Consider the following 24962-nt stretch of genomic DNA (forward strand, 5'->3'; position numbering starts at 1 on the left):
GAAAGGCTGTGATGGGAAGGTAGAAGGATGATGAATATTGTCAAAGAATAATTTAAAGACACAGAGTTTAGTATTAATGTCTGTTTACTTTTGCACAAGAGAAACTGATAATAGATTGATTCATTCTACCAGAGGAAACAAATATAATATCTGTAAGAGGAAAATGGGAGGGGAGAAGGAAAGTCCACAGTCATATTGCGGATAGCAAACTTGGGTTTTTCTTCTTTGGGTAAGTTGCTCTTAGCAGGCAGCTAACAAGAGGACACGGTAAGATGTTCTGCCCTTGGGCAACTTGTCCTCATCGAAGAGGGAAGGTTTAGGTGTCTGTGGATTCTCCAAAAGACTCTGTGTGTTTACTGGTGATGAATGTGATACAGGCAGTCTCTTACACCGGCTGTCTCAATTATTACCTGTCTCAGTTATGGTATGTTTGCACCATTTCCTTTATTAGGACTTCTTAATATAAACTCCAGGACCTTACCATTTTGCTGAGCACAGTGAGCTTTGGGCTCTATTGGGAAACAAAACAAACTCTGAAAAAAGACTTCAAGCATAATCTAAGATAAGCTATGAGCATATGAGGCAGGCTTTCAGGGGTCTCTGAGTTCAGAGAAGATGCTAGTGGAGTTAGAAAGATTTCCTGGAAGACGAGGAATTGAGCTGAGTCATTATTGGACTCTGGTTTCTACTTGGTTCCACATTGACTTAGCATTTGATCTTTTCCTGTTGTTCCCAACAGAACCACTGGGAAACTTTTATTTATTTATTTATTTATTTAAATATTTTTTTATTGATTTCAGAGAGGAAGGGAGAAGGAAAGAGAGATAGAAATATCAATGATGAGAGAGATACTTATGTTTTTCTAGATAAAGTATAAAAGGCACCAGTATATAAAGACCTTGACAATGTCCCATTGGAGTGAGGTTCCCCTGCCCCAGGTTGCATTGCTCAGGCCAGTGCCCCAGTGTATGGCAATGATATGAGCAAAGACCCTTCAGCCTCCCCTGTTCTTGGTGGTTGTGACTTCCTCTGAGCCCTTTTCAGGAAGTAGGTGGTGCGGCATGTTCTGGATGCCTCATTTTCCCCAGAACTCTAGGCCCCCTCAGCCCCAAACCAGAGTTTCCTGTCACCATCGCTGCCTGTCGCCTAGAGCAACTGCAGGGGAGGAGGAGCTCAGCGCCTCCTGCACCGCAGAGCTGACTGCAAACCTGGCCTCGCCTGCTCCTCATGTCTGCCATGCCTCTTGTTAACAGCTGGGCCCGGCTCTGATTACAAATCTTTGTCAAAAAAAAAAAAAAAAAATATATATATATATATATATATATATATATATATATATATATATATATATATATATAATGGCCTCTTTGAAGGAATTGCAGCAAAAAAAATGCTCTTAATTAAATAGAAGAGATATTAAACTTCTGGGCTTTTTGGTTTGTTTCTTCCCCTTTAGAATAACTTACATATGCAGATAAAGTTGGCCTCTGTTGAAGTTTTGTTTCTTCCTGCCATCACATTTCAATGAGGCAAGAGCAAACGCTTCGCTATTTGGCAAAAGGGGAGACATTTGGAAGACAATCTATGCTACACATAATGGGTGGATGAATATCACAAACATGATGCTGAGAGACAAAACTGACATATAACATTGTATAAGTTTAGGGTGTACAACATAATGATTTCATACATGTGTATATGTCGCAAACTGATTGCCACGATTAGTTTACAGCCATCACTACACAGTTACAAGTTTGTTTTTTTTTCCTTATGATAACTTTTAAGACCTACTCTCTCAGCAACTTTCAAATATACAATTCAGTATCATTAACCATAGTCCCCATGCTGTACATTACATCCCCATGGCTTATTTAGGTTATACCTGGAAGCTTGTACCTTTTGACCACCTTCATTCTCCACCCCCCAAATTTCAAAATAGATTCTTAAAACTCCCAGCAGAGATAAGAAGAGTTTGGGGAGTTTCACAAACTTTATGTGGTAAACTATATGTTTGGCAACAATGAGCAGTATTTGTAAGAGCCAATTGTCCCCAATTTCCTCACCCGCTACCACCACCCCCACCCCCACACACACACATCCTGCACATTTAGGGCAAAGTTAGAGGAAGCAGATTGTGTTTGTGTGCAAGGATAAGCTGTCTAACTATCAGTGCTTTGTGAGACAGAGACTCTTCATCAGGACTGTTATAAATAAGAGCTGCCTGTTTAGCTGGGTCCGTGGACATCAAACCTGAATGCCTATAAGGATCACATGGCAAGCTTTTGAAAAGTTCAGGTACCAGGGTCCCCGTCTTGGAGATTCTAGTGTGTAGATATGGGACAGAGCATGGTCAGTTGTTTGCTGTTGCTATTTTGTTTTGTCTCAGGTACTTGTGATAATAAACAAAGTTTGGGACTCCGGGGTTTAGGGAGTTAGGCCAGATCAGCGGTTCTCAACCAGAGGTGGTTTTGTCCAGCAGGGGACACTTGCTAATGCCTGTTATCCAGTTGTTAGAGGCCAGGGATGCTCCTAAATATCCTATAAACAGGAAAGGCTCCTACCACATAGAATTACGGGGCCCAAAATGTCAATGGTGCTGAGGTTGGGATAACCTTGAACTAGATAGGCTTTATATGGTCCTTTCTAACCCTGAGGTTCTAGGATTCAAACAATCAGCATGGCCATCTGTGAGTATTACTTTTATGGGTAGACAGCCCACCGTTGGGGTTGGGGAATGGAGGGGCCTGTGTTCTTCTAAATTGTGTATGCTTTGCTCCACATGCGACAAATGTATGCCCACTGCCCAAGGCTCCTCTCTCTTTCTGGCCTTCCCTGAAGGACCACACTATGTCTAAGTTAAGTAAATCATAATAATAGGCTTTGCAAATATCACCAGCAGAGATTTACAGGTGGGTGGGAACAGAGCATTAGACATGAAGCACTCAAACAAAGCTAAGATTTTAAAGTTGCCACCAGGAAGAAATAAACTGGAATATCCATTTGCTTATACTGATTTTATCAGCGCTAGCAATATTGTCAGGGAAGTAAAGGAGACATACTTGGGTCTTCCCTTTTTCTCCACTTCCCTCGTGTGCTCAGCAAGCTTCACATTTTTTCTCCTTTTGCCCAATAGCAAAATCAGCACTTTGGAAAGGGCCTAAAAGATACTGTTTTTCATTAAGGGACTGATGAAGCTTCCAGGACAGAAAGCTTATGCCCTTGTGGGGGAATGCAGATGAGGCTTCTAACATTTGATGAATGGAGGCACCATGGAGTAGTAGAATGAACACTGGCTTTGCTCACAGGCCACGTTCAAGGTTCAAACCCCAGGTCTGCCACTTACTGGTTGTAGGCCATGAGAAAGTCACTTAAGATCTGGCACTCGGTATCCTTGTCAGGAAATCGAAGATGGTAACATCTAGATTGCAGTGTTGTGGTGAGGGTTGGACAATATCTGCAATGAATCGGGTACGTGGCCAGCTCCAAGGGGGCAGCGCTTGTGTCTGTTTGTCTTCATTACTACTTCCATCCTCACTAGAATAGTCTCTGACCCATGGCTCATGACCCATAGCCCATAGTCCATGGTAAGAACTCGAGAGATATCTGTTGAACGAATATATAAAATGGCAGCCATTGTTGCTGAAAGTCTGCTCTGTGCCTAGCTGGCCTACAGAATCCTCCCGCCCCCTCATTCACAAGCAAGAAAGCGGAGCTGCGTGCTTGAGCCTGGTTTTCTGGGATCACTAACCTTCCATCCTTTCTGACCATTCCAGGGCAAAGAAGGAGCCTTCATGGTACGGGATTCCAGGACTCCAGGCACGTACACCCTGTCTGTCTTCACCAAGGCCATCGTAAGGTATGGCGCCCCCTCACTTGGCAGAGTGGGGAGAAGCAGTCCTGAAGGGGGTGAGGAGGGTAGCCCACGGCAATGTCAGAGCAAGAGGTCGAAGGGTCGCTGGGAATGATGTGTGTTCCCTGCCCGCCCCCCCCCCCCCCCCCCCCCCCGGAGATGTCCAAGGCCAGAGAGGTTAGGGACAAAACTGCAGTCACCAACAGGAACATGACCGCGCTGGGGCTGGGTGCCAGGTTCCTTTCGCAGTCAGCATCCCTGAGTGCAGAGCTCGAGGGAAAGGAAATACCTGGCCCTGTGTTTGATGAGTTTGTAATTGATTACACGGAATAATAAAGAAGATACTTCTGGCTGGAAGCGAGAAGATATGAATTCTAGTTCTGGCTCTGCTAATGAAGCTGCCTGCCATTTCCCGAGTCCTTACTATGTGCCAGAACATCGCAGACCATGTCTAACCCTAACGAGCCCTGAAGGCAGGGCTCCTCTGCTCCCTTCACAAAGGAGAAGCTGAGGCTCGGAGAGCTGCTGGCACTTTCCTGAGGCAATGGAGTGCGAGTGGCCAAGCCCCGTCATGACTCCGCTGACTGCCCACAAGACCCTCACTACTGGTCTGCCCCTCTCCAGGCCTCAGTTTCCACCTCTGTAAAATGATGTCAAATTCTCTTCTAATCAGAAAATTAGGAAGAGTAAGCAGTTGGGCAATTACCAAAGATAAAGAAAGAAGTAAGAGAAGAGGGGAAATGAATTAGGAAGGGGTCCTCGTGGAATACTTGTTGGAGGACAGAGGATGTCAGCAAGACACAGAGCAAGAGCAGGGTTTAGACAGGCGACAGAGAGGAAAGGCGCTGTCCAGGGGTGGGAAAGAACGGGGTGCACATCACAGAGGGGCCCACCTCTGCCCTGCCTGGGGGACAGTGGCGAGAGTGACATGCAACTGCGTAAGGTAGAATAGAGGAGAGCCAACCAAGGCAGCGTGGAGGTCTCTGAGACACCCCCAGGTTCAGTGACTCACTAGGAAGACTAAACGCAGGACTCAGCGTTTAGTGGTCCTCGAGGCTGAGATTTATCACAGCCAAAGGATGCAAAGCAAAATCAGCAAAAGGCACCTGGGGCCAAATCCAGAGAAAACCAAAGATAAGTGACCAGAGTCCTCTCCCAGTGGGGTCACACAGGGCTTGCAGAATTTCTCCAGCAACAAGTTGGGACAACAGGGACAGGGGCAAGGGGTGTGTGTGGGGGGAGGGGGGGTGGGAGAGGAGGCGGAGGGGAGTGGCATCTACGAGGGAAGCTCAAGAGAGACTCAGTGCGGATGGTTTTCACTGGGGGCTGGCCACGTAGGCAGCCTCTGCCTAGCACACAGCAAACTTCCAGGCTCCCAGAAGAAAAGCAGGCATTGGGCATAACCACATTGTTTATACAAACCATTGAGGCACAGGGAGCCACCTTATTAGTCAGAGAATGGTGAGAATCCTCCCGAAATCCAAGTTCCCAGATGCCAGCCCAGGGCCACCCTTGCAAGGGGGTCTTTCTAAGGACCTGAGTCAGGGCTGCTAGGTTAACTCTGCCGCACACATCAAACTGGTGCGAAGGGGCCCAGCATGCTTCCCTAGCATATGCTGATAACTAGCTAAATCCTTAGAGCAGGGAAGGCAAACACATAGCATATATGAGACCACTCCCATTTTGTGGTTTTGGAAGAAACATCACGGCACTGACTCTAAGGTCCAGATGCAGACTCCAGTCCTTAAAGCAGCACCCAGGGCCAACCTGTCCAGACGGACACAGGTTGAAATGTTCCTGTTGCCTTTGTGAGAGAGGAAAAAAAAAACAAAAGCTAGTAGGAACCTGGTACCAGTTGGCATTTTTGTGTCAAAGCATTGCTTCTTAATTATTGCATTTATGTTGCATTTGTTTAAGTGAGAGCAACCCCTGCATAAAGCACTATCACATCAAAGAAACAAATGACAACCCCAAGCGATACTATGTGGCTGAAAAGTATGTGTTCGATTCCATCCCTCTCCTTATCAACTATCACCAGCACAACGGAGGAGGTGAGTCCTGCAGGACAAGGGCGGGGATCATGGGATTTCGCCACTTGCCCACCTGTGTTTCTGATTCTTCTCAGAGAGGGTGGAATATCAATGACTGGGCTTTGGAATCTGTTTTCCAGAATAAAAGTAGCGTTTGCACTGCGTTATATTCCTTCCTGGTGATTTAACTTGGATGGTTGTTGGTACAGCAAAGCTCTAACCACAGCCTTTTGCTTTTTAATCAACCCAGGCCTGGTCACACGACTTCGCTATCCTGTTTGTTCCTGGAGGCAGAAAGCCCCCGTCACAGCTGGGCTGAGATACGGTGAGCAGTGCATTCAGGAATGTTATACCTTTGCCTGAAACTCGTGTCCCTAAAGGTCTGGGGCAAATCTGAATGGACGTCCCATGAACCTAACTCTTCCCCAGACTTAGAATGGCCATTAGAACAGGTACATCTGGAGATGTGTGTACAAATGAGCGTATAGGTGTGAGACCATGTATCTTGGCCAAATCAATGTCCATTGGCTTTAGTTGAGAGTTCATCGATGAAGTGCTTATTGAACACCTGCTTTGTACAGAGCACTCTACTAAATGCTATTAGAAACGTATTAGCAAACAATGCCTTAGTACTGCTTGCCAACCCTGGAAAACCCTCTCTGTCCCCTCCAGGGAAATGGGTGATCCACCCCTCGGAGCTCACTTTCGTGCAGGAGATTGGCAGCGGGCAGTTCGGACTGGTGCATCTTGGCTACTGGCTCAACAAGGACAAGGTGGCCATCAAAACCATTCAGGAAGGAGCTATGTCAGAAGAGGACTTCATAGAGGAGGCTGAAGTCATGATGTGAGTGGTCCGAACCAGGGTAGACAACGGTGCCATGGGGAGGGTGTTCTCGGCTGTGTTCTTTAAATAGCACCCTGATGCCGTGTTGTGCCAGCTCCCTGCTCAAATCCAGCAATGGCTTTCTATGGCACGGAGAATAAAATCACACTCTCACCGTGGTCCCCAGGCCTGGCATGGTCTGGCCCTGCCAGCTGGTGAATCTCACCCCCTACCCATCTCTCCTCCGGTTCACAGCATGCCAGCCACACAGTCCTACACTCATCCTCATACACAGTTGCCATCCTTCAGGTCTAGGCTCAAGTGACATGCTTTTGTGTGTTGTTGTTTTTTTGAGGGGGGGGGGTGTCATTTTTAGGAAACTAAGTTTGGGCCATCTCACCCCTTGCCTTTTTCCTCCAGGAAACTCTCTCACCCCAAACTGGTCCAGCTGTACGGGGTGTGCCTGGAGCAGGCCCCCATCTGCCTCGTGTTTGAGTTCATGGAGCATGGCTGCCTGTCGGATTACCTGCGCAGCCAGCGGGGGCTCTTGGCTGCAGAGACCCTGCTGGGCATGTGCCTGGACGTGTGCGAGGGCATGGCCTACCTGGAAGAGGCGTGTGTCATCCACAGGGACCTGGTAAGACGGTGCAGGGCATCCACCTTCGGGTCCAGGATGAAGGGCCCTGAAATGTAGACTGGGATGCATTAGTCAATATCAAGTCACACCCCCCTCCCTTCCTCTACCCACTTCGGGATGTCCCAGTGGGAAAGTGCTTCATGAGGACTTCGAGTGGGGCTCTCATTGCAGCTCCACCTCTAATTGTAACCCTGAGATGCAGTTTACATTCTTCCAAAATGCAACGAACAGCCTCTTTTTCTTTGCCTCTCTGTGTCCTCCAGGTAAAACAAGGGAAGTGGACAAGTAGTTTTTCTCAAAGTGTTATCCCAGGATCTATGAGAATCCCACTAGAATCTACTAGTACTGTCCTCAGAACCTCTGGGGGTTGGGGGTCAGGAATCCTTATTTTAACACACTCCGCCATGGGATTGTAGGCACATTAAAATTTGAGGCTCCCTGGAATCTCTTATCACTAAGGGCTCTTCCGATGCCACATTCTGGGATACTAATTGGGGAATAGGTACTCTCCCTACTGAGAAATAGTTTTAAGGGGATTAGAAACTTGAAAACATTCTTATTTTAGTCAAATGGCGACAGACTCTTCCCAGCAGCCCTAATGTTAACATTTTTATCACATATGGTTGCATTAGAGCATATCATTGGTTAGACCACATGTGGATCTCTCTTCTAATTAGGATCCCAGAAATGAAGATAAAAGGCCAAACTTCCTCATCCTGATAAAGGACCTCACACATTCCTCTTTCTAGCTACCTTCCATCAGGCGTTCGTGAAGCTCAGTTAACGTTTGTTGAGCTCCTCGAGGCCTCGTACAGCAGCACCTAGAAAAGCAAGGGGCCTGGTTACAGGAGACTCCTTCATTATTGATTATCCACCAACAGTTTCTCTTTCCCTTTTGTTGGCCTGCCCCCTGTCCAGGCTGCCCGGAATTGTTTAGTGGGAGAAAACCAAGTCATCAAGGTGTCGGACTTTGGGATGACCAGGTAACGGGGACACGGTGCCGGCACAGCCTCCGGAGGGGGACTCAGGCCCCCAGAACATTCCGACATGCTCTCTCCGCTCTCTTCCCAGGTTCGTCCTTGATGATCAGTACACCAGCTCCACGGGCACCAAGTTCCCGGTGAAGTGGGCGTCCCCGGAAGTCTTCTCCTTCAGTCGCTACAGCAGCAAGTCGGATGTGTGGTCCTTCGGTGGGTGTCACCTGGCCCAGAGCCACGTGATCTGAGTCTACTTGCCCTTGAACTCTGGATGGGAGGGGGTCCAGCTGGTAGTCTGTGTGTAATAACGGCTCTAAAAAGCATGAAGGGGCCCTTATTATTGTATTTATTCTAGAGATCTTTGAAAACAGGGTAAAAATGAGAGTGGAAACAGGATTCTGGTGACAGCTGCTGTGAGTTCCAAAGCTTGGAGGAGTCAGGAGACTAGAATATGAGTTCCTTGAGGATCAGAACCATGTTTTGTCCAGTATTATATTCCCTCCTTTAATCCTCGATAACTACTTATTCATTCAGCAACAATTTATAGAGCGTCTACTGTATGCCTGGGCCTAATGTAGGTGCTCACAGTACAGTAATGGATAGGACAACTCACAGTACAGGGAAGACTGCTCTTGAAGCTGAAGTTTAGGAGGAGACAGATAACAATTATGTAAACAAGCTAATCCACAAGTCTATAAGTTACAGTCAGGTAGTGATAAGGAAGTGCTATGAAGAAGACATGTCATGGGGTGGAGAGTGACTGGGATGGAGAGAGGGTCTGTTTTAAGTACGTGATCTGGGAAGGCCTCTCTGAGGAGGTGACTCTCGGGCACCTGAATGATGAGAGGGAGCTGTCTCCTCACGCAGGGTTTTGTCCTAATTAGCTGTAGTGTTTCAAGCAAGTCCGGTTTGGGCCTTACTGAAGTTTCTCATCAATGCCTTACAAGGTTTGCATGGAAGCAATTGTTTTCAAACCAGCGTTGAGCCTCAGACCACAATTTTCCAAAGAAATCTCACTAGAAATCCTGGCATCTTGGGATGCTGAACAGTCTTATTTACAGATAGATTCTGAATTTCCAAAACGCCCGAGGCATTTCTGAGGATCCCTTAGAAATTCTGGTCCAGAGGCCTGGGCGGGGGCCCAGGATCTACCATTTGAGCAAACTTCTGAGGTGATATTTATTCAGACGTTTTGGAAATGATGCTTTGAAAGATTCTGCCCTAAGGTTCTCTAGAATATGCTTTGAAAACACCCGGGCTGCTAGCTGTCTTCCCACTCTGTCCTCAAGGAATGTATTAGCATTTATACTTTGGGCAGAGGAGGAAAAGGGATTAAATCAGGCGGTCGAAATGGACAACCTGAAGAAGTGTTTGGCTTGGTCTACACAGTATTCTTAAAAATCAAATTGAGTTTATATTTTAAAACTCTCAATATATGACTTCTTTAGAAAAATCAGAAAATGTGATAATCCTGAGCCCTCATATGCTCTGTCTTGCTGGAGCTAAATCACAGCTGTCTCGATAAGACAGAACTTTTGAGCCCCAGTTTTCCACAGTCCTCACTAGTCCCTATGGCACACCTCACCCGCTTCACTCATTTACATCATGTGTAGACATTTGAGTTTATGTCCCCTGCAAGTTTTAGTAATAGCATTTGAGTTAGATGTAACAGGGGGCTGAGCCTGACAGTTCTTCACCACTAAGAAGGTTGGGAAATCTCTGTTCTTTGGAAATAGTACAGGCCTAATAAGCCTCAGGTGGCTTGATATTTTACTTCTTAGAGGTAGGGACTTGAATCTTAATGTCAAGGAGGCTGTGATTTCTAGATGTACATTTGTTTGTTTGCTATTTGTGAGCTTTCTCATTAGCTGTGCTTCACTCGCCATTTCTTATAGGTGTGCTAATGTGGGAAGTCTTCAGCGAAGGCAAAATCCCATATGAAAACCGAAGCAACTCAGAGGTGGTGGAAGACATCAGCACCGGATTTCGGTTATACAAGCCCCGGCTGGCCTCCTCGCATATCTACCAGATCATGAATCATTGCTGGAAAGAGGTCAGTAAAGGAAGTGGGTTCCCCTGCATTACAACCTACAGCTTCAGCGTCTGCCCCCTTCCCCAGAGAAAGGGACCCTTTAAGAGGATGAGTCAGCAGGGATGAATGAAATAGATGAGGTGGAAAGTGACTTGGAGTGTCTAGTAACTAGAGAGATCTGGCAGTGACCTTAAATATCATTTGATTTGCTACATAATGTCACAAGCCATGAACATATTGTCAGAGAGAAGGAGGGAGTGAAGCCCATGTTGGTATTTCAGTTTCCTGAGGGGAGGAAAAAGCATTTGTGTAACATTGTAAAACTGTTGCATGTACATAAAGTTAGTTCTATAAATTGGGGATCAGAAGTTCATTTTATTCATGCAACAATTCAGAAAGGGAATCCAATTACTCTGCACCCTCCCAGATGTCTCAGTGATCCACGTTTGGGTTACAGGCTGTGCCTTGAACCACATCAGCATGAGTCTTAGAGGTCCTTTGGTGAGTTAGGAAATGGTAAATTTCAACCGAAGTTGAAAGTTGCTGAAATAGGGAGTTAATACACATTCAGATCATTGAAGGGTAACAAGGTAGAATTGAAAAACCATAGAATACTTGGGTTTTGTCTCAGCATTGCCCTGTCTTAGTCATTAATCTTAGACAATTCTCTAAACCTGCTCTTTCTTACTGGTGGAGCATTACATAATGCTTGATTTGTAAATTCATAGAGCTAAGTTCATAGATCCTTTATAATCAGAAGCAAAGAAACAAACAAACAAGGGCACAAAACAAATCTAGTTCATTTTACAAGGGCTAAATGCTATAATCATTATGATAGATGACATTTATTTAGCATTTTCTCTTTTTTAACCTGATAAACATGATTGTTTACAAGTTTTAGATTTCCAGAAAAATTGAGCAAATGACAGAGTTCCCACATACCTTTTCCCCTCTGAATAACATTTTGCATTAGTGTAGTATATTTATTATAATTAATCAACCACTATTGGTACATTATTAACTGACATCCATCATTTACATTAAGGTTCACTCTTTGAGTTGTGCAGTCCTATAGGTTTTGAAAAATGTATAATATGTCTCTACCATTATAGTATCATACAGAATAGTTTCACTGCCCTGAAGTCCACCATGCTTCACCTTTATTTTATTTATCTTTTCTCCCCTTCTCCCCAAATCCCTATCATCTATTGATCTTTTTATTATCCACGTTTTGCCTTTTTAAGAATGTCATCTAGTTGGAATCATACAGTGTATAGCCTTTCCATATTGAACTTTTTTACTTAACAATATGCATTTAAGATTCTTTCATGTCTTTTTGTGGCTTGTTCACTCATTTATTTTTTATCACTGAATACTATTCCATTGTATGGATATACCACAGTTTGTTTACCCATTAATCTACTGAAAAACAACTTGATTGCTTCCAGTTTTTGGCAACCAGGAATAAAGCTGTTATAAACATTTGTGTGTAGGTTTATGTATGGACATAAGTGTCAGCTCCATTGGGTAAATATCTAGAAGTGTGATTACTGGATCTTATGATAACAACATCATGTGTAGCTTTGTGAGAAACTGCCAGACTGTCTTCCACCGTGGCTATACCATTTTGCATTCTCACCAGCAGTGAGCACTCTGGTTACTCCACATCCTCACCAGTATTTGGTATTGTCAGTGTTCGTGTTGTGGATTTTAGTCATTCTAATAGGTGCATAGTGGTATCTCTAAAACAAGTGGTATCTTGTTTTAATTTGCAATTCCCTAATGACATATGATGTTGAGCATCTTTTCATACTCATTTGCTATTTGTATTTCTTCTTTAATGAGGTGTCTGTTTAGATCTTTTGCCCATTTTAAAATCAGGTAATTTGTTTCTTGCTTTTAAGTTTTGGGGTTTTGGGGGTTTGTTTGTTTTTTTTGAAGCTATTACTTTTTTATTATTTTTAAAATTCTTTATTGTTGAAAGAATTACATATGTTTCCTTTTCCCCCCATTGACCTCTCCCAGCCCACCTCCCAGCACAGGCCCTCACCCCCCACCCCCCTATTGTCTGTGTCCTTTGGTTATGCTTATATGCATGCATACAAGGCTCTTAAGTTTTAAGAGGTCTTTGTATATTTTGGATATAAGTCCTTTATCAGATGTGTGTTTTGAAAATATTGTTTCTCAGCCTATGGCTTGTCTTCTCATTCTCTTAACAGTGTCTTTTACAGAGTGGACGTTTTTAAATTATAATAAAGTTTAACATCAATTTTTTCCCTTTATGAATCATGCTTTTGGTGTAGCTAAAAAGTCATTGCCAAACCCAAGGTCACCCAGATTTTCTCCTATGTTACCTTCTAGAATTTTTATAAGTTTTACATTTAGGTTTTTGATCCTTTTGAGTTAATTAATTTATTTATTTTTAAAAATATATTTTTATTAATTTCAGAGAGGAAGGGAGAGGGAAAGAAAGATAGAAACATCAATGATGAGAGAGAATTATTGATCAGCTGCCTCCTGCACATCCCACACCGGGGATTTGAGCCCACAACCCAGGCATGTGCCCTGACCAGGAATCGAACCTCGACCTCCTGATTCATAGGTTGATGCTCAACCACTGAGACACACCAGCTGAACTTGAGTTAATTTTTGTGAAGGATATATGTATGTGTCTAAAATCATTGTATCGAATATGGATGTCTAATTGGTCCGGCACCATTTTAAAAGCATATTTTAAAATCAGCAGAGGGTATTGCTGGTGAAGTCTAGTTTGCTTTCCGAATTAGCTATGGCACACAAGTACAAGGAACTCACAGAGTTCTTTTCTTCCTTCTCTAGAAACCTGAAGACCGGCCACCTTTCTCCAGACTCTTCAGTCAACTGGGTGAAATTGCAGAATTGGGACTTTAGCAGAGACTCGGCTGCAGATCCTGAGCCGGAAGAAGTCCTCCCTCCACAGAGCATTAAAAGCTGCCACCAGCCCAGGACTCCCCAGGGGCAGCTGGCCTCTGGTGCCAGTCCCTGAGCTGCCAGGGAGGCAGCACCCTGACAGAGGCTGGCACTCGGCCACCAGCAGGAGGCTAAGCCAATGAACTGGGAGCCGGGCCAGGCAGTGGCCATATCTCCACCCTCCCTCCAGCCTCTTATCTCGGGCGGTGCACAAACCTCAATCTGACAGCTTTCAGGCAACCTTTCTTGCACTTCTTCTTAGAGAAAGAGAGTGGGTAGGACCCTGGATTGTTATTTTATTATTATTATTTTAACCATGGATCTAAGGTTAGTGGTCAGGGACTTTTTATTTGACCTGACAAGACAACACAAAATCCCAGGGGATGGGGCAAGAGGAAGAGCAGCATGACTCCTGACCAAGGAGAACAGTGAGTTAATTCAGGTCAGAAAGAGTAAGCTCCTCGCTGCGATGCTGTCAGCCACAGCTTCCTGCCACCGCGGAGGGAGGAGCAGCTGCTCACACCAGAGGCCGGATATTCTGAGAAGCCGCTTTATGAGGTTTTACTCTGAGCACACCGCCACCTTTCTCCCTGAAGGCAGCCTTATGGATTTGGGTGGACAATTCTGATCCCACGGTTGGAGCGTTGGGTATCTGGTGTCTGGGCAGAAAGAGGGCATCTGATGGTAGGGAACCCACTGAGAAAGACCTTAGAGATTGTTACCGCACCACTGCTCACCTTTAGTACCGAGCCAGGAGATGACTCTGCCTCCCTCCCCTCTGCACAGATCGCCTGCAGGCATCCTAGGAGGAAATGGTTGCATCTGAACACAGACTCTGACTGAGGACTCTGTCACCTGCCACCCCCGCCTCCAGGAATCAGGCCCCTGTCTGCACTCTTCCATCAACAACAGAGGGCAGCATTGTGTTGTGCAGCATGGCCTTGCAGAGAAATAGAAGCCTGTTTAAGCCCTAGAAATTCACAGCTTTACAGTTGAGACCTGAAGTCTCCCCAAGTTCTGGGAGAGGAACAAGGGGTCTGTTCTTTCTCAAACCATCTGGATGGAAACCGAGTCAGGCACTAAGTGGGGAGCTCCTGTAGCAATGGCCACTGTGGATTGAGCACCTAAATATGCAAAGTGAATATGTACTGAGCTATAAGCCTTCTCTGCAATTCAGCCTGAGTTCACCCCAATCTCGTGAGATAGTGTTATTATTCCCTTTCTACAGATAGTAAAACTGAGGCTTTAAAAAGCCAGAACACCTGCCAGAAGCAACAGAGCTAGGAAATACAGAGGCCAGGATTCTAGCCCACATCTGTCTGACTCCAATGCACAGTTTCTTTATTCCTGTTCAGCACTGTCTTTTACAGAGGATGAAAGGGATTGCAGAGGAGGCAAACACAGCAGAGGGGAAAGGCAGAGAAAGCCAGTGAAGACATAAACAAAGCACCACCAGAAAACAAGGTTGCTCCTGTGGTTGGCACTGTAGCGCTCCCACTCGGAATAGGATCTTCTCTTTCCGCATCCGTAGCCTCCCTTTCGTCAAAGTAAACGAGTTTGGACTTACTCAGTTAATTAACTCTTTGATTCACTCAACCCACCAGAGCCATGTTGCACGCAGCCATTTATAGGTGAGCTTCAAAGCAGCTTGGGAAGGCTCTCCTGCGGAAGTGTGAAGGCTCTTTAATTATGCCAATGTTGAGCTGGCTGCAGTCTTCAGGGACACTTTGTGGGGAAAGGTGTTCCCTGATGTAAGAGGGTGTAATTTTCCTACAGTGTTTAGACAAAACTCTTGGCATGATTGTTGGATGGTGTTGCAATCAGCTCTTTCTAACCCATGTGACATTTTGACTGGCTGGAGATTCAGATGTTAACTATCATTATTGTGAAACGGGGAGCCCCAAGATAAACTCCATCATTCAGAAGATGATCTTACTCAACTTATCCAGAATCACCCCTGTGTACTCTTTTGTACATTTTCTTTTGGAATCCTTCATTAGAGAGGATTTCTCATCCAGCCTAGAAGGAAAACATCAGAGTTGACAGATTTCTGTGGTCTGGTTTAGAAAACTCCCCCTTGCATGGTATTATCTTGTTCAGGCTCAGAGTCACTGGGCCTTAACTGAAGGTGTGGAGAGAGTTCACCTCCCACTGCCCTATCCCGCAAAATGGGCTTCCGGCCTGTTTTTATTTTCAGTTTTCTAACATTTTGAAAATGGTGCCATGTGTTCCCTGGAACACCCTCATACAAGGTTTGGGTTCTGGGTGCATTTTATCGTTTTTGCCTTTTGTATCTTTGGAGACTATGTATTTATATATGCATAGGCTGGATATTTATTAGTGTACAGTCATTGCTAGTGTTCATAGTAAAAATATTACCAATATCTCTTACCCGTCATAAAGCACACAGAGTTAAAGGTTGAGTCCAGCAAATAAAGCTGTCGTTTTAATAACTAGAGTGTGTATGGTCTGGGTTTCATATTTGTCCAAATGTCAAACAGTCACAGATTCTCCTTAAATAAACATGGTTAAATGATTTCGTGTTCCACAGACAAGTAAAAACTATATGTCAGTGAACATTTGTTCAACAGGTAAATATCAAATGCTTCCTATGTTCCTATGACATGCTGTGCTGAGAGCTGCAGAAAAAGGCACAGTCTTTACCTTTAAGAAATGGTAGGTGTGGGGGGAAGGGGGGTCCTAATATATGGTGACAGGAGAAGATTTGACTTTGAGTGGTGGGCACATAGTGCAACATACAGTTTGTAACATAGAAACCCACACCTGAAACCTATATGTTCATGTTGATCAATGTCACCCCAATAAATGGCATGTCTGTTTGGAAAGGCAGACATATAAACAAATAAAATTATGTATAATATAGCATTAGAGCAACAACAAAAATGTGGTTAAAGAAGAGAAGAGTTCAGAAAACTGGTGGAATATAACACTTTTAATAGAGGAAGGTGATGTCATCTGCTGCTTGAAGTGTGGTCCCTGGACCAGAAAGAGCAGCATGACCAGCTTGTGAGAAATGCAAATTCTCCGGCTTCACCAGGAGACCTGCTGAATGAGAATCATCATTTTAACAAGATCCACAGGAGATTCTATGCATATGAAAGTTTGGGAAGCACTGCCATAGAAGATATAATGTCTGACTCAGTTTTGAAGATGAATTATGGTGTTTTTTTAAGACAAGCAATTGGGCAGAAATAAGATCAATACTTTCCAGATAGAGGGATAGAGGAAACAGAATGTATTGGGAAGCTATTATCAATTCACCATTGGTGTGTGCGCACGTGCGCATGTGTGTGGTCTGGGCAAGGGTGAGGATGATAGAAAGGGTAGGCAAATTGAAACCGAGGCTATAAATATAGGCAAGGACCATGTTACAAAAGACAAAAAAAAATTTAAAAAATTGGAACTCTATCTATAGATACAAAATATATCATTGAGCAAGGAGAGAAAGAGAAAAAACTTTAAATGTGTTTTTATTGATTTTTTTAGAGAGCAAGGAAGGGAGAGAGAGAGAGACAGAGAGAGATATCAATCAGCTGCCTCCTGCATGCACACATCCTGTCAGGGGACTGAACCCATAACCCGGGCATGCGCCATGACCTGGAAATGAATCATCAACCTTTTGGTGCATGGGACAATATTCAACCAACTGAGCCACAGTCGCCAGGACAAGAAGGCCAAATTTGTGTTTATTTTTTCCCCTCTATTTTCCAAATTTGTGTTTAAAAACGTATTCTGGCAGCAGCATGTCGAGGGGATTTGAGAAAGGCAACCTGGTGGAAGAAAAACCAATTTGGAGATGATTTCGGTCTTGCTCCTAGTACCAGATTATTGTTCATACTCATTCACTGTCGTCTGCTCTGTGGGCGACATGTGGAAATTATAATTCAGTCTGCAGTCACAGTTGGACAGAAATAGATGATCTTCCCCTCCCTCTTTAAATCTCAGGGATATGAAAGCCAGGTTATTATATTTTGGGTGAGTTGAGCTCTCCCTGTACCTTTCAGTTCACCAAATGCCCATGTCCATCCACTGCAGGAACCAGTTCAGGCTCCAGAGGACCGCTGGGCACAGAAGAGAAAGCCTGTGGCTTCACGCCATCCTTCATGGGACTCCCCTCTGGCCTGGCTCCCACTGGCAAGTGATCCAGACAGGAAACTTCTAAAGGGGGTAGGTGAACAGACTGCTTCGCAGAGCACTTATCCTGAAGACCCTGCTCTCTCTGGAATCTTCCAAAGCTCTGAGGTCCACCACTCTGAAGAGGCAGAATACACTCCACTCAGCAAGATGGGCAGTGTACACTCACTGTGGGAGGGTATGTATGAGCAGAAAGAGCTGTGGATTCCCTTGTCTGGGGCTCAAGAAGGCGGTCTGATGATCAGGAAGACAGGGCACACACCATTTGGAGTTGAAGCTGCATTTGCACAGAAAGCAATATTTTCAATTAGAGTGTATGTTTGTTTGCATGGGCTTTGAGGAAAGTGCAATGTAGCCTGCTCCTCAGAGCCACCCCTTGGTGGCAGCACTGTGTGTGTGTGTGTGTGTGTGTGTGTGTGTGTGTGTGTGTTCAATGACTTTGAGCTTCTCCCCAAGTCATGGTATGTAGATGGCTTGGGAAATAACAGCAGCATACACATACTGCTAGAAGGAGTTATAGAGATCCTCCATTTATTTCATAAGTAGTTACCATTCACTTGCTATTGCCTAGCACTGTGTTAGGTGCATAAGATGAATAAGATATCAGTTAGGGATCAAACTCATCACACTCACATGAAGCTCATCCAAGCAGGGCTGATTTACAAAGGGACTATTTAAAAATAGTGTGGGTCAGGTTTAGGAGAACCACAGGAAGTGGTACAGAGGAAAATAACAGCCACAGAGCAGTTACCACACCGAGGCCTGAAGAGACAGGAGGGGAGTGGTCATATGAATGTGGAAGCAGAGGGTCAGTGGGAGAAGGCGGCCTTCAGAGAAGAGGACCTTTAGTAGGGACAGAGGAAGCCCCAAGCAGCATCCCAAGGAGGAAGCCAGAAGAACAAATATGCTGACCCCGCAGTCCTCCCTTCACCCCATCAACTGCTGAGGCTTCTTGTTAACCAAACCAACTGGAGGCCAGAGGGCAAGGAAACCCTAGCAGGGCAGTCCACAGAGGTCAGTCTCCAGGGGAGACAGCAAGGTGAGGAGAGTGGAGTGGTCTGGAGGAGTGAGAGACACCAACCTGTGTGTTCCCAAATTGCATGCTCCCAACCATTCTGTGGGCTTGACTGTAGGGCCACCTATGCTAGCCTGAGCATATAGCAGCACCAACCCCATTTTACCTCAGCTATGTTTTTACATTCCAAACCCATTTGGAATATGCTCAGATCCTCCTTATCAGTTCTTATCCAAAATTATTATAAACAATATGTGTTTAAATAAAGAAGAAATGGGGGGGGGGAGATTAAATGTTCTTTGCTATAAGTTATGTGTAAAAGAGCTGACCTTCAAGGGAGGTCAATTCTCTGGAAATTGTGGGAAATGAACAAAGTGAAGGAAGACAGCAGAGAAGGGAGGGAACGCATTTCCAAATGGCCCAGGATGAAGCTGCAATGTTTCAACAGCTAAACATTCTCAATATCCTATATAATAAAACCCTAATATGCAAATCGACCAAACAGCAGAATGACCAGTGGAACAACTGGTCGCTATGATGCACACTGACCACCAGGGGACAGACGCTCAACACAGGAGCTGCCCTGTGGTGGCCAGTGCACTCCCACAGGGGGAGCACCGCTCAGCCAGAAGCTGGGCTCACAGCTGGCAAGCGCAGCTGTGGTGGCGGGAGCCTCTCCCGCCTCCACTGCAGGAGGGTGGTAAGGAGCAAGGGGTCCTGGACTGCCAGAGCCCCAGACTGTGAGAGGGATGTCTGACTGCCAGCTTAGGCCCGATGCCCCCGGGGACATCCTCCTGGCCCGATCCCCACGGCAGGCGGACATCCCCCAAGGGGTCCTGGACTGCGAGAGGGCACAGGCTGGCTGAGGGACCCCCCACACACACACACCAGTGCATGAATTTCATGCACCGGGCCTCTAGTTCTCATTTATAAAGAAACAAACTCACAGATGCAGAGAACAGACTGAGGTTGCCAGAGGGGAGGGAAGTTGGAGACTGGATGAAAAAGGTGAAGGGATTAAGAAGTACAAGTTGGTAGTTACAAAACAGTCATGGAGATGTAAAAGTACAGTATAGGGACTATAGTCAATAACTTGTATGGTGCCAGGGGGATCACTTTGCAAAGTACCTGATTATCTAGCCATGATGCCACATACCTGAAACTAAGACAAAATAATATTGAATGTCAACTGTAATTGAAAAATAAAATTTAAAAAAATCAACTTAATGTGTAAAGACAATACCTTAAAAATGTTTCATCTATAAAATAATAGGGTGACTTCTAAGGATTTTGTGAGGATGAAATGAGCCCATCCATGTACAATACTTAGCATATAAATTTTAGTTTTAAATATATTCTTCAACAACTTTTTTTCAGATTCAATGAAGAAAATGGGAAATCCAGTTTCCTATGGAAAGACCAGGGTCCGGGTCCAGCTGGCCTTGAGCAACCCTGCCCCTCTTTGGGCCCCAGTTCTTTCATTTGTAAAATGAGGCAATTTTGAGCAAGTGGTCAGGTTTGGTCTAATGGACGATGTAAACTGTGTAACTGACCATTAAGTTTGTCTTTTTCCTGTTAACTACACAAATGTTAACTATGTGGACCAGATGTGTGAGCCTTCTATAGCAATACAGATTTTTTTTTGTATTATTCACATTTTCTCTCCATTGCAAACCTTTTTCCGTCTTCCTTTTAAAATGTATTACTCATTTAAAACATTTAAAAATAATGCATCTCTCTAATTTGCATTAACTATGGTTTTGGAATAATGTGGCATATCCTACCTAATAAAATGGTAAGATGTAAATTACCATCACTCCGCTACGCCCACGATTGGGCCAGCGGGAGGCACAGGGGGCGGGACTCGGGGTGGCCAGGGTAGCTGATTGGGCCAGCGGGACGCTGAGCTCGCATCACCAGCAGCAGCGCAAGCTCAGCGTCTGCGCCATGGCTGTGCTGCGGAACAGAAGGGGCCTCTGGGGCAGCGAGCTCACGTCCCGCCGCGGACCATCAAAAGCGGGGGAGCTGGGTGCCTGTCTGCTCCAGCACCAGGCCTTTCAGAAGCCTCCGCCGAGCCGGAGGCTTCTGGAAGGCCTGGTGCACCAGTGGACAGGCACCCAGCTCCCCCGCGATCGAAAGCGAAAGCATGTAGGGAACCCTACACGTGCATGATTCAATCATGCACTGGGCCTCTAGTTAATGAATACATGGATTCCATTGGGGAGGGACAATGAGTCTGTAGAAAATTTTGGTTAAGAGCATTAATTTTGATTTCACAACATGGAAAAGTTATTTAATCTGCCTTAGTTTCTTCTATTATAAGCTGGGGCTAATAATTATATTTACAGGATAACTGTAAATATTAAATGAAGTCATGCACTTGGTAAATGTTAGCCATTATTATTAATATCAGTACTTTTTATTTCTCCTTCCAGAACCAATTCTTATGCCCATTACATATACACCACTATTGGTTTCTATGAAGCAGAGTCTGCCAAAGGATTTTATTTATTTATTTTTAATATGTTTTTATTGATTTAAGAGAGAGAAAGTGAGAGGGAGAGAGAGAAACATCAATGATGAGAGAGAATCATTGATCAGCTGCCTCTGCACTCCCCCTACTAGAGACATGCACTCTGACCGGGAATCGAATCGTGACCTCTTGGTTCATGGGTCAATGCTAAACCACTGAGCCACACCAGCCAGGCCTGCCAAAGGATTTTAAATGGAGACCTAGATGTGCTAAGTCATGAGGCTTTTCTAAAAACAAGGCAATATTGCCACACACAGAAACACATGCGTGGGACACAGTTTTGTCAGTGGTGCAGAAATTCTCGCCTGATAGCCACGGTCCTCCCATTGCTGATGTTGCTGACGGGTTGGACATGAAGGAAATCTGAAGGCAGTAGATAGACGGCTACACATTTCACTGGCAACACATAAACTAAGATTTCATTTTTGATTATTCATTCAACCCACTTTTACTGAACTCCTATGAGTACTAGCCTCTGAGGATGCAGTGGGGAGCAAGATGGACACATCCCTTCTCTTAGGTTTTATGTTCCACTGGTGGGATGCAGGCAGGTATGTCAATAATTACAATGCAGCATAACAAGGGGTATGATAGAGGAAGCCCAGGGAGCTATAGACAGCTGACCCTAACCTACCCCAGACACGGAGGGAAATTGGAGGAAGCGACATCTAAATGGATACCAGAAGGATGAGTAGAAGTTGGGCAGCAAAGAGGGGTAACGTGTAGAAAGGGGAGGGAAAGGAGGACAGATCATTCTCAGAAAAAAAAAGCCCAGCTTGTACAAAGGCCACAAGAGAGAGGACAGCAAGTTTGGGGAAGTAAGAGATTCCTTTCAGCTGAAGCAGAGCAAGCTTGTTCACAGGAGAGGTACATGCCAGGTCATGAAGACACCCTAGGCCACAGTAAGGAGTTTGGGCCCCATCCTGAGAGTGTGGGGAGCTAGTGAAGTGCTTTAAGCATGGCCAAGGCGTGTCCTTTGTTTTAACTCAAAAGATTTCCCACATTCAGAGGGACTTTGGAGTGTATCCAACCTACTTCACTCTATAGAAGGGGCACAGGGAGGTGGAGTGAGTTGCCTAAGAACGCTCAATTGCAAAACTAGGTCCAAAAGGCAAGGCTCTGAACTTCCCACACAGTGGTGGCAACAAGACCATACTGCTTCCCTTCCGAGCAAATAGCATTCGGGGGCCAGAAAATTATTTTTGCCTCAGATCTCACCAAACATACATGTAATAGTCTCTTCTGTTTTTAAGCAACTTGTTCCTAAAAGGTGAAAAGACAGGGAAGGAACCACAGGGAGAAATACGTCTTCCAGAAGCCTACACCATTCACAACAGTATTTTCTTCAGAATGAAAATCTATTCTCTCATTGTCACGTATTTGTGATCACTGACACTCAAAATCCCCAGGATCACAGTGGAAAATGAAAAAAAAAAAAATTTTTTTTTTAAAGAGAGAAACCTCAGTTCTATTTTCAAAGCCATCCTTCACAAACACTCCCACAGTTTTCTCACATGGCATCAGGAGCAGAAATGCATGAGTGTATATATGTACATATACACCACCCTTTCTAAAAATAGCCATTTAAATTAGAGTGATGTAACATCAAACCACAGAGGATCATGATTTCTGAGTGCTTGGGAACTGGTGTGAGATCAGTGAGGACAAAGACTGCCCAGCCCTTGAGTAACATGGCCCCTCTATAAATAGCCCCGGATAGGAAGAGGGAGTGATTAACTATACATTTGAGGGCCCTAGGCAAACATTTCCGAATGGTTCCCTTAAAGTAGGACGTTATCCCTTAAATCTATACACATCTTAAATAGTCTCAAATGCTTTCGAGTTATTGACCCTGTGAGGTAGCTCCTGATAGCTATGGTGTCATCTCAGGAACAGGTAGTGAAATGACTTACTCCAAGGTTAGGATTGGGTGTGGTCTGCGGAGAGCCCTAAGTGACCCATTAAGCCACGAAGAGAAGGTCTTGCCTGTCCTCTCAGTTCCTTCATGGGCTTTGCCAGGAATTACTGCATGTCACCATATCTTTTCCTTTTTGTCCATTAAGCAATTCTTCCTGAATGAGCCTGAGGCAAGTCCTGCTTAAGAGATGGCAGCCTCAGGGATTCAGGTCTCAGGAACTGAAAAGAAGGCCCCTCTCCCCAACCCCAAGGTGTTTTTTTCTATCACTTCGCCCTGTTCCCTTTCTTCACAGAACTTCTCCGGGCTGTAACTGGACAAGCGCTAGGTTCATGTATGTCTGTCTCTCCTGGGAGGTAAGTTCCAAAAGGGCAGGGACCCCGTCGTTTGTACACATACCCAGTTCCTGGCACGGTGCTTGGAAAAAAACAGGTGCTCCATGCACATTAGGTAGACAAATGAGCACTTGGAAAAAAATGTGAGTTCAACGTGATCCGAGTGGAGCCCACAGCTTCTGCCCTCCCGCTGCTGCAGGTGTGGCTCCAGGCGCGCGGGGCCTGGGGACCAGTGCTCCCTCTCTTCTCCTTCCCCAGAGCAGGGTGGCTGGAGGTAGCTGGGGCGGGAGCCCGGGGTGCAGGTCTGGGATGCGCCGGTCGGCAGCGTAGAGGGGCGCACCCCAGCCCCTCGCCGCAGCCATTTCCTGCTCTTTGTGTGACAGCCTCGCCGGCGAGGGGCCGGCTCCCGAGGCGGAGGCGGAGGCGGAGCCGCGCGGGAGGAGGGGCGGGGCCGAGGGCGGGGCCGCGCGCGCAGCCGGCGGACCCGGGCCGGCAGAGCATCCTGCGCCCCGGCGCGGGGCCCCGCGGTATCCTCGGGCCGCTCCTCCGGACCTGCCGCAGACCCAGGTAAGCGGCGTTCGCAGGCCCTGGGGCCGGCGCGGGGACCGGGATGCGGCTGCAGACGGCGATGTGGCCGTGAGGATGCGCGAGGGCTTGGCGCCCCTTCTCGCAGCCTGCGGGGGGCGCTCGGCGCGGCGCCCCTGCTAGCGCGGCCTGAGGGCCCCCGGAAGCCCTGGAGGCTGGGCCCCGGGTTCCGCGAGGCCCCCTTTCCCCTCCGGCCCACCCTGGGCCCCGCGGCGAGGACACCCTGCGGAGAGGCGCGGGCACACGGAGGGGCTGGGGCGCGGCGGCGGCGGCGGCGGCGGCGGCGGCGGCGGCGGCAGCAGCAGCAGGTGCGCGGCCTGGACCCGAGCTGCTGCCGGTGAGGAAGCGACGCTGATCCCGATCACCGGAGACACCTGCAGCGGCCGCGGTCCGGGCCGCGGCAACAGCCTCGCGCCCAGGTGCTGCGGAGCTCCAGTCTCTATCTCTGCCGCCGCCGCCGCCACCCTCACCTCCCCCAGGGCTAGGGGAGCCGCCTGGGCCCGCCTGGCAGTGGCCTTGGGCACTCTGCGCCCTGCTGTGAACCTGAGACGGGTGGGGCGAGGGGGCGTAGCGGCGCTGTGTTTTTGTGTTTTGTTTTGTTTTGGAGCGGGGGGGGGGGGTGCTTTAATGAGGGAGGAGGCGCGTCTGACCCGCTTTGAAGCTTCCAGGCCTCCACCGGCAGCTCTCTCTCACTCCTCCCGGCTAGCTGGGGCGGGGGGGAGGGGAGTGGGGTGGGGGGGAGGGGTTGAGTGGGCTGACTCGTGGGGAAAAGGTTGGGTTGTCTTGAGCTCTGAAGAATCAGGAAGATGCCCACCTGTCTGTTGTGGTTTCAGCTTTTCAGGACGCGCCCCCCCCCCCCCCCCTGCATGGTACACACCACCTATGTGGAAAGCAAGAGAAAGGGGCGCTCTCCGTTTGGGGGTGGGGGCGAGAAGAGTAGGGCTCCCTGTACAGAGAACCCGGCTGCCCAGGTGCCCTCTCCAGCCCAGGGATTCTGACTTTGAATTAGAGTTTTCCCGGCACAGCAGAAACACCAAGGGCCGATGGCCATCAGCTCCCTCTCCAGCCAGGCCAGGAAGGGGGCAAGGATATTTTCCTGCTGGCTCCTGGTGGCTTGTGCTCCCAC

The 24962-nt window shown here is 46.6% G+C and overlaps 2 protein-coding genes across 2 annotated transcripts in view; both read left to right on the forward strand.

Annotated features, from left to right (window-relative positions):
* ITK (IL2 inducible T cell kinase) overlaps window positions 1-13326 on the forward strand; it is a gene marked incomplete at its 5' end in the record, with an annotated part of 45411 nt that extends 32085 nt beyond the window's left edge. The window contains 9 exons of the mRNA XM_079772380.1: window positions 3774-3856; window positions 5768-5901; window positions 6131-6205; window positions 6553-6724; window positions 7124-7340; window positions 8259-8323; window positions 8412-8530; window positions 10213-10370; window positions 13188-13326. Coding sequence (XP_079628506.1) covers window positions 3774-3856; window positions 5768-5901; window positions 6131-6205; window positions 6553-6724; window positions 7124-7340; window positions 8259-8323; window positions 8412-8530; window positions 10213-10370; window positions 13188-13259 — 1095 coding nt within the window. The 3' untranslated portion in view covers window positions 13260-13326. The remainder of the gene's footprint in view (window positions 1-3773; window positions 3857-5767; window positions 5902-6130; window positions 6206-6552; window positions 6725-7123; window positions 7341-8258; window positions 8324-8411; window positions 8531-10212; window positions 10371-13187) is intronic.
* A 10407-nt stretch (window positions 13327-23733) lies between these two features.
* The window catches only part of CYFIP2 (cytoplasmic FMR1 interacting protein 2), a 106826-nt gene continuing 105597 nt past the window's right edge, over window positions 23734-24962 (forward strand). The window contains exon 1 of the mRNA XM_079771342.1: window positions 23734-23818. The gene's annotated coding sequence lies outside the window, so the exon portion shown is untranslated. The remainder of the gene's footprint in view (window positions 23819-24962) is intronic.

Source organism: Cnephaeus nilssonii (genome assembly GCF_951640355.1).
Source record: "Cnephaeus nilssonii genome assembly, chromosome: 5".
Lineage (NCBI taxonomy): Eukaryota > Metazoa > Chordata > Mammalia > Chiroptera > Vespertilionidae > Cnephaeus > Cnephaeus nilssonii.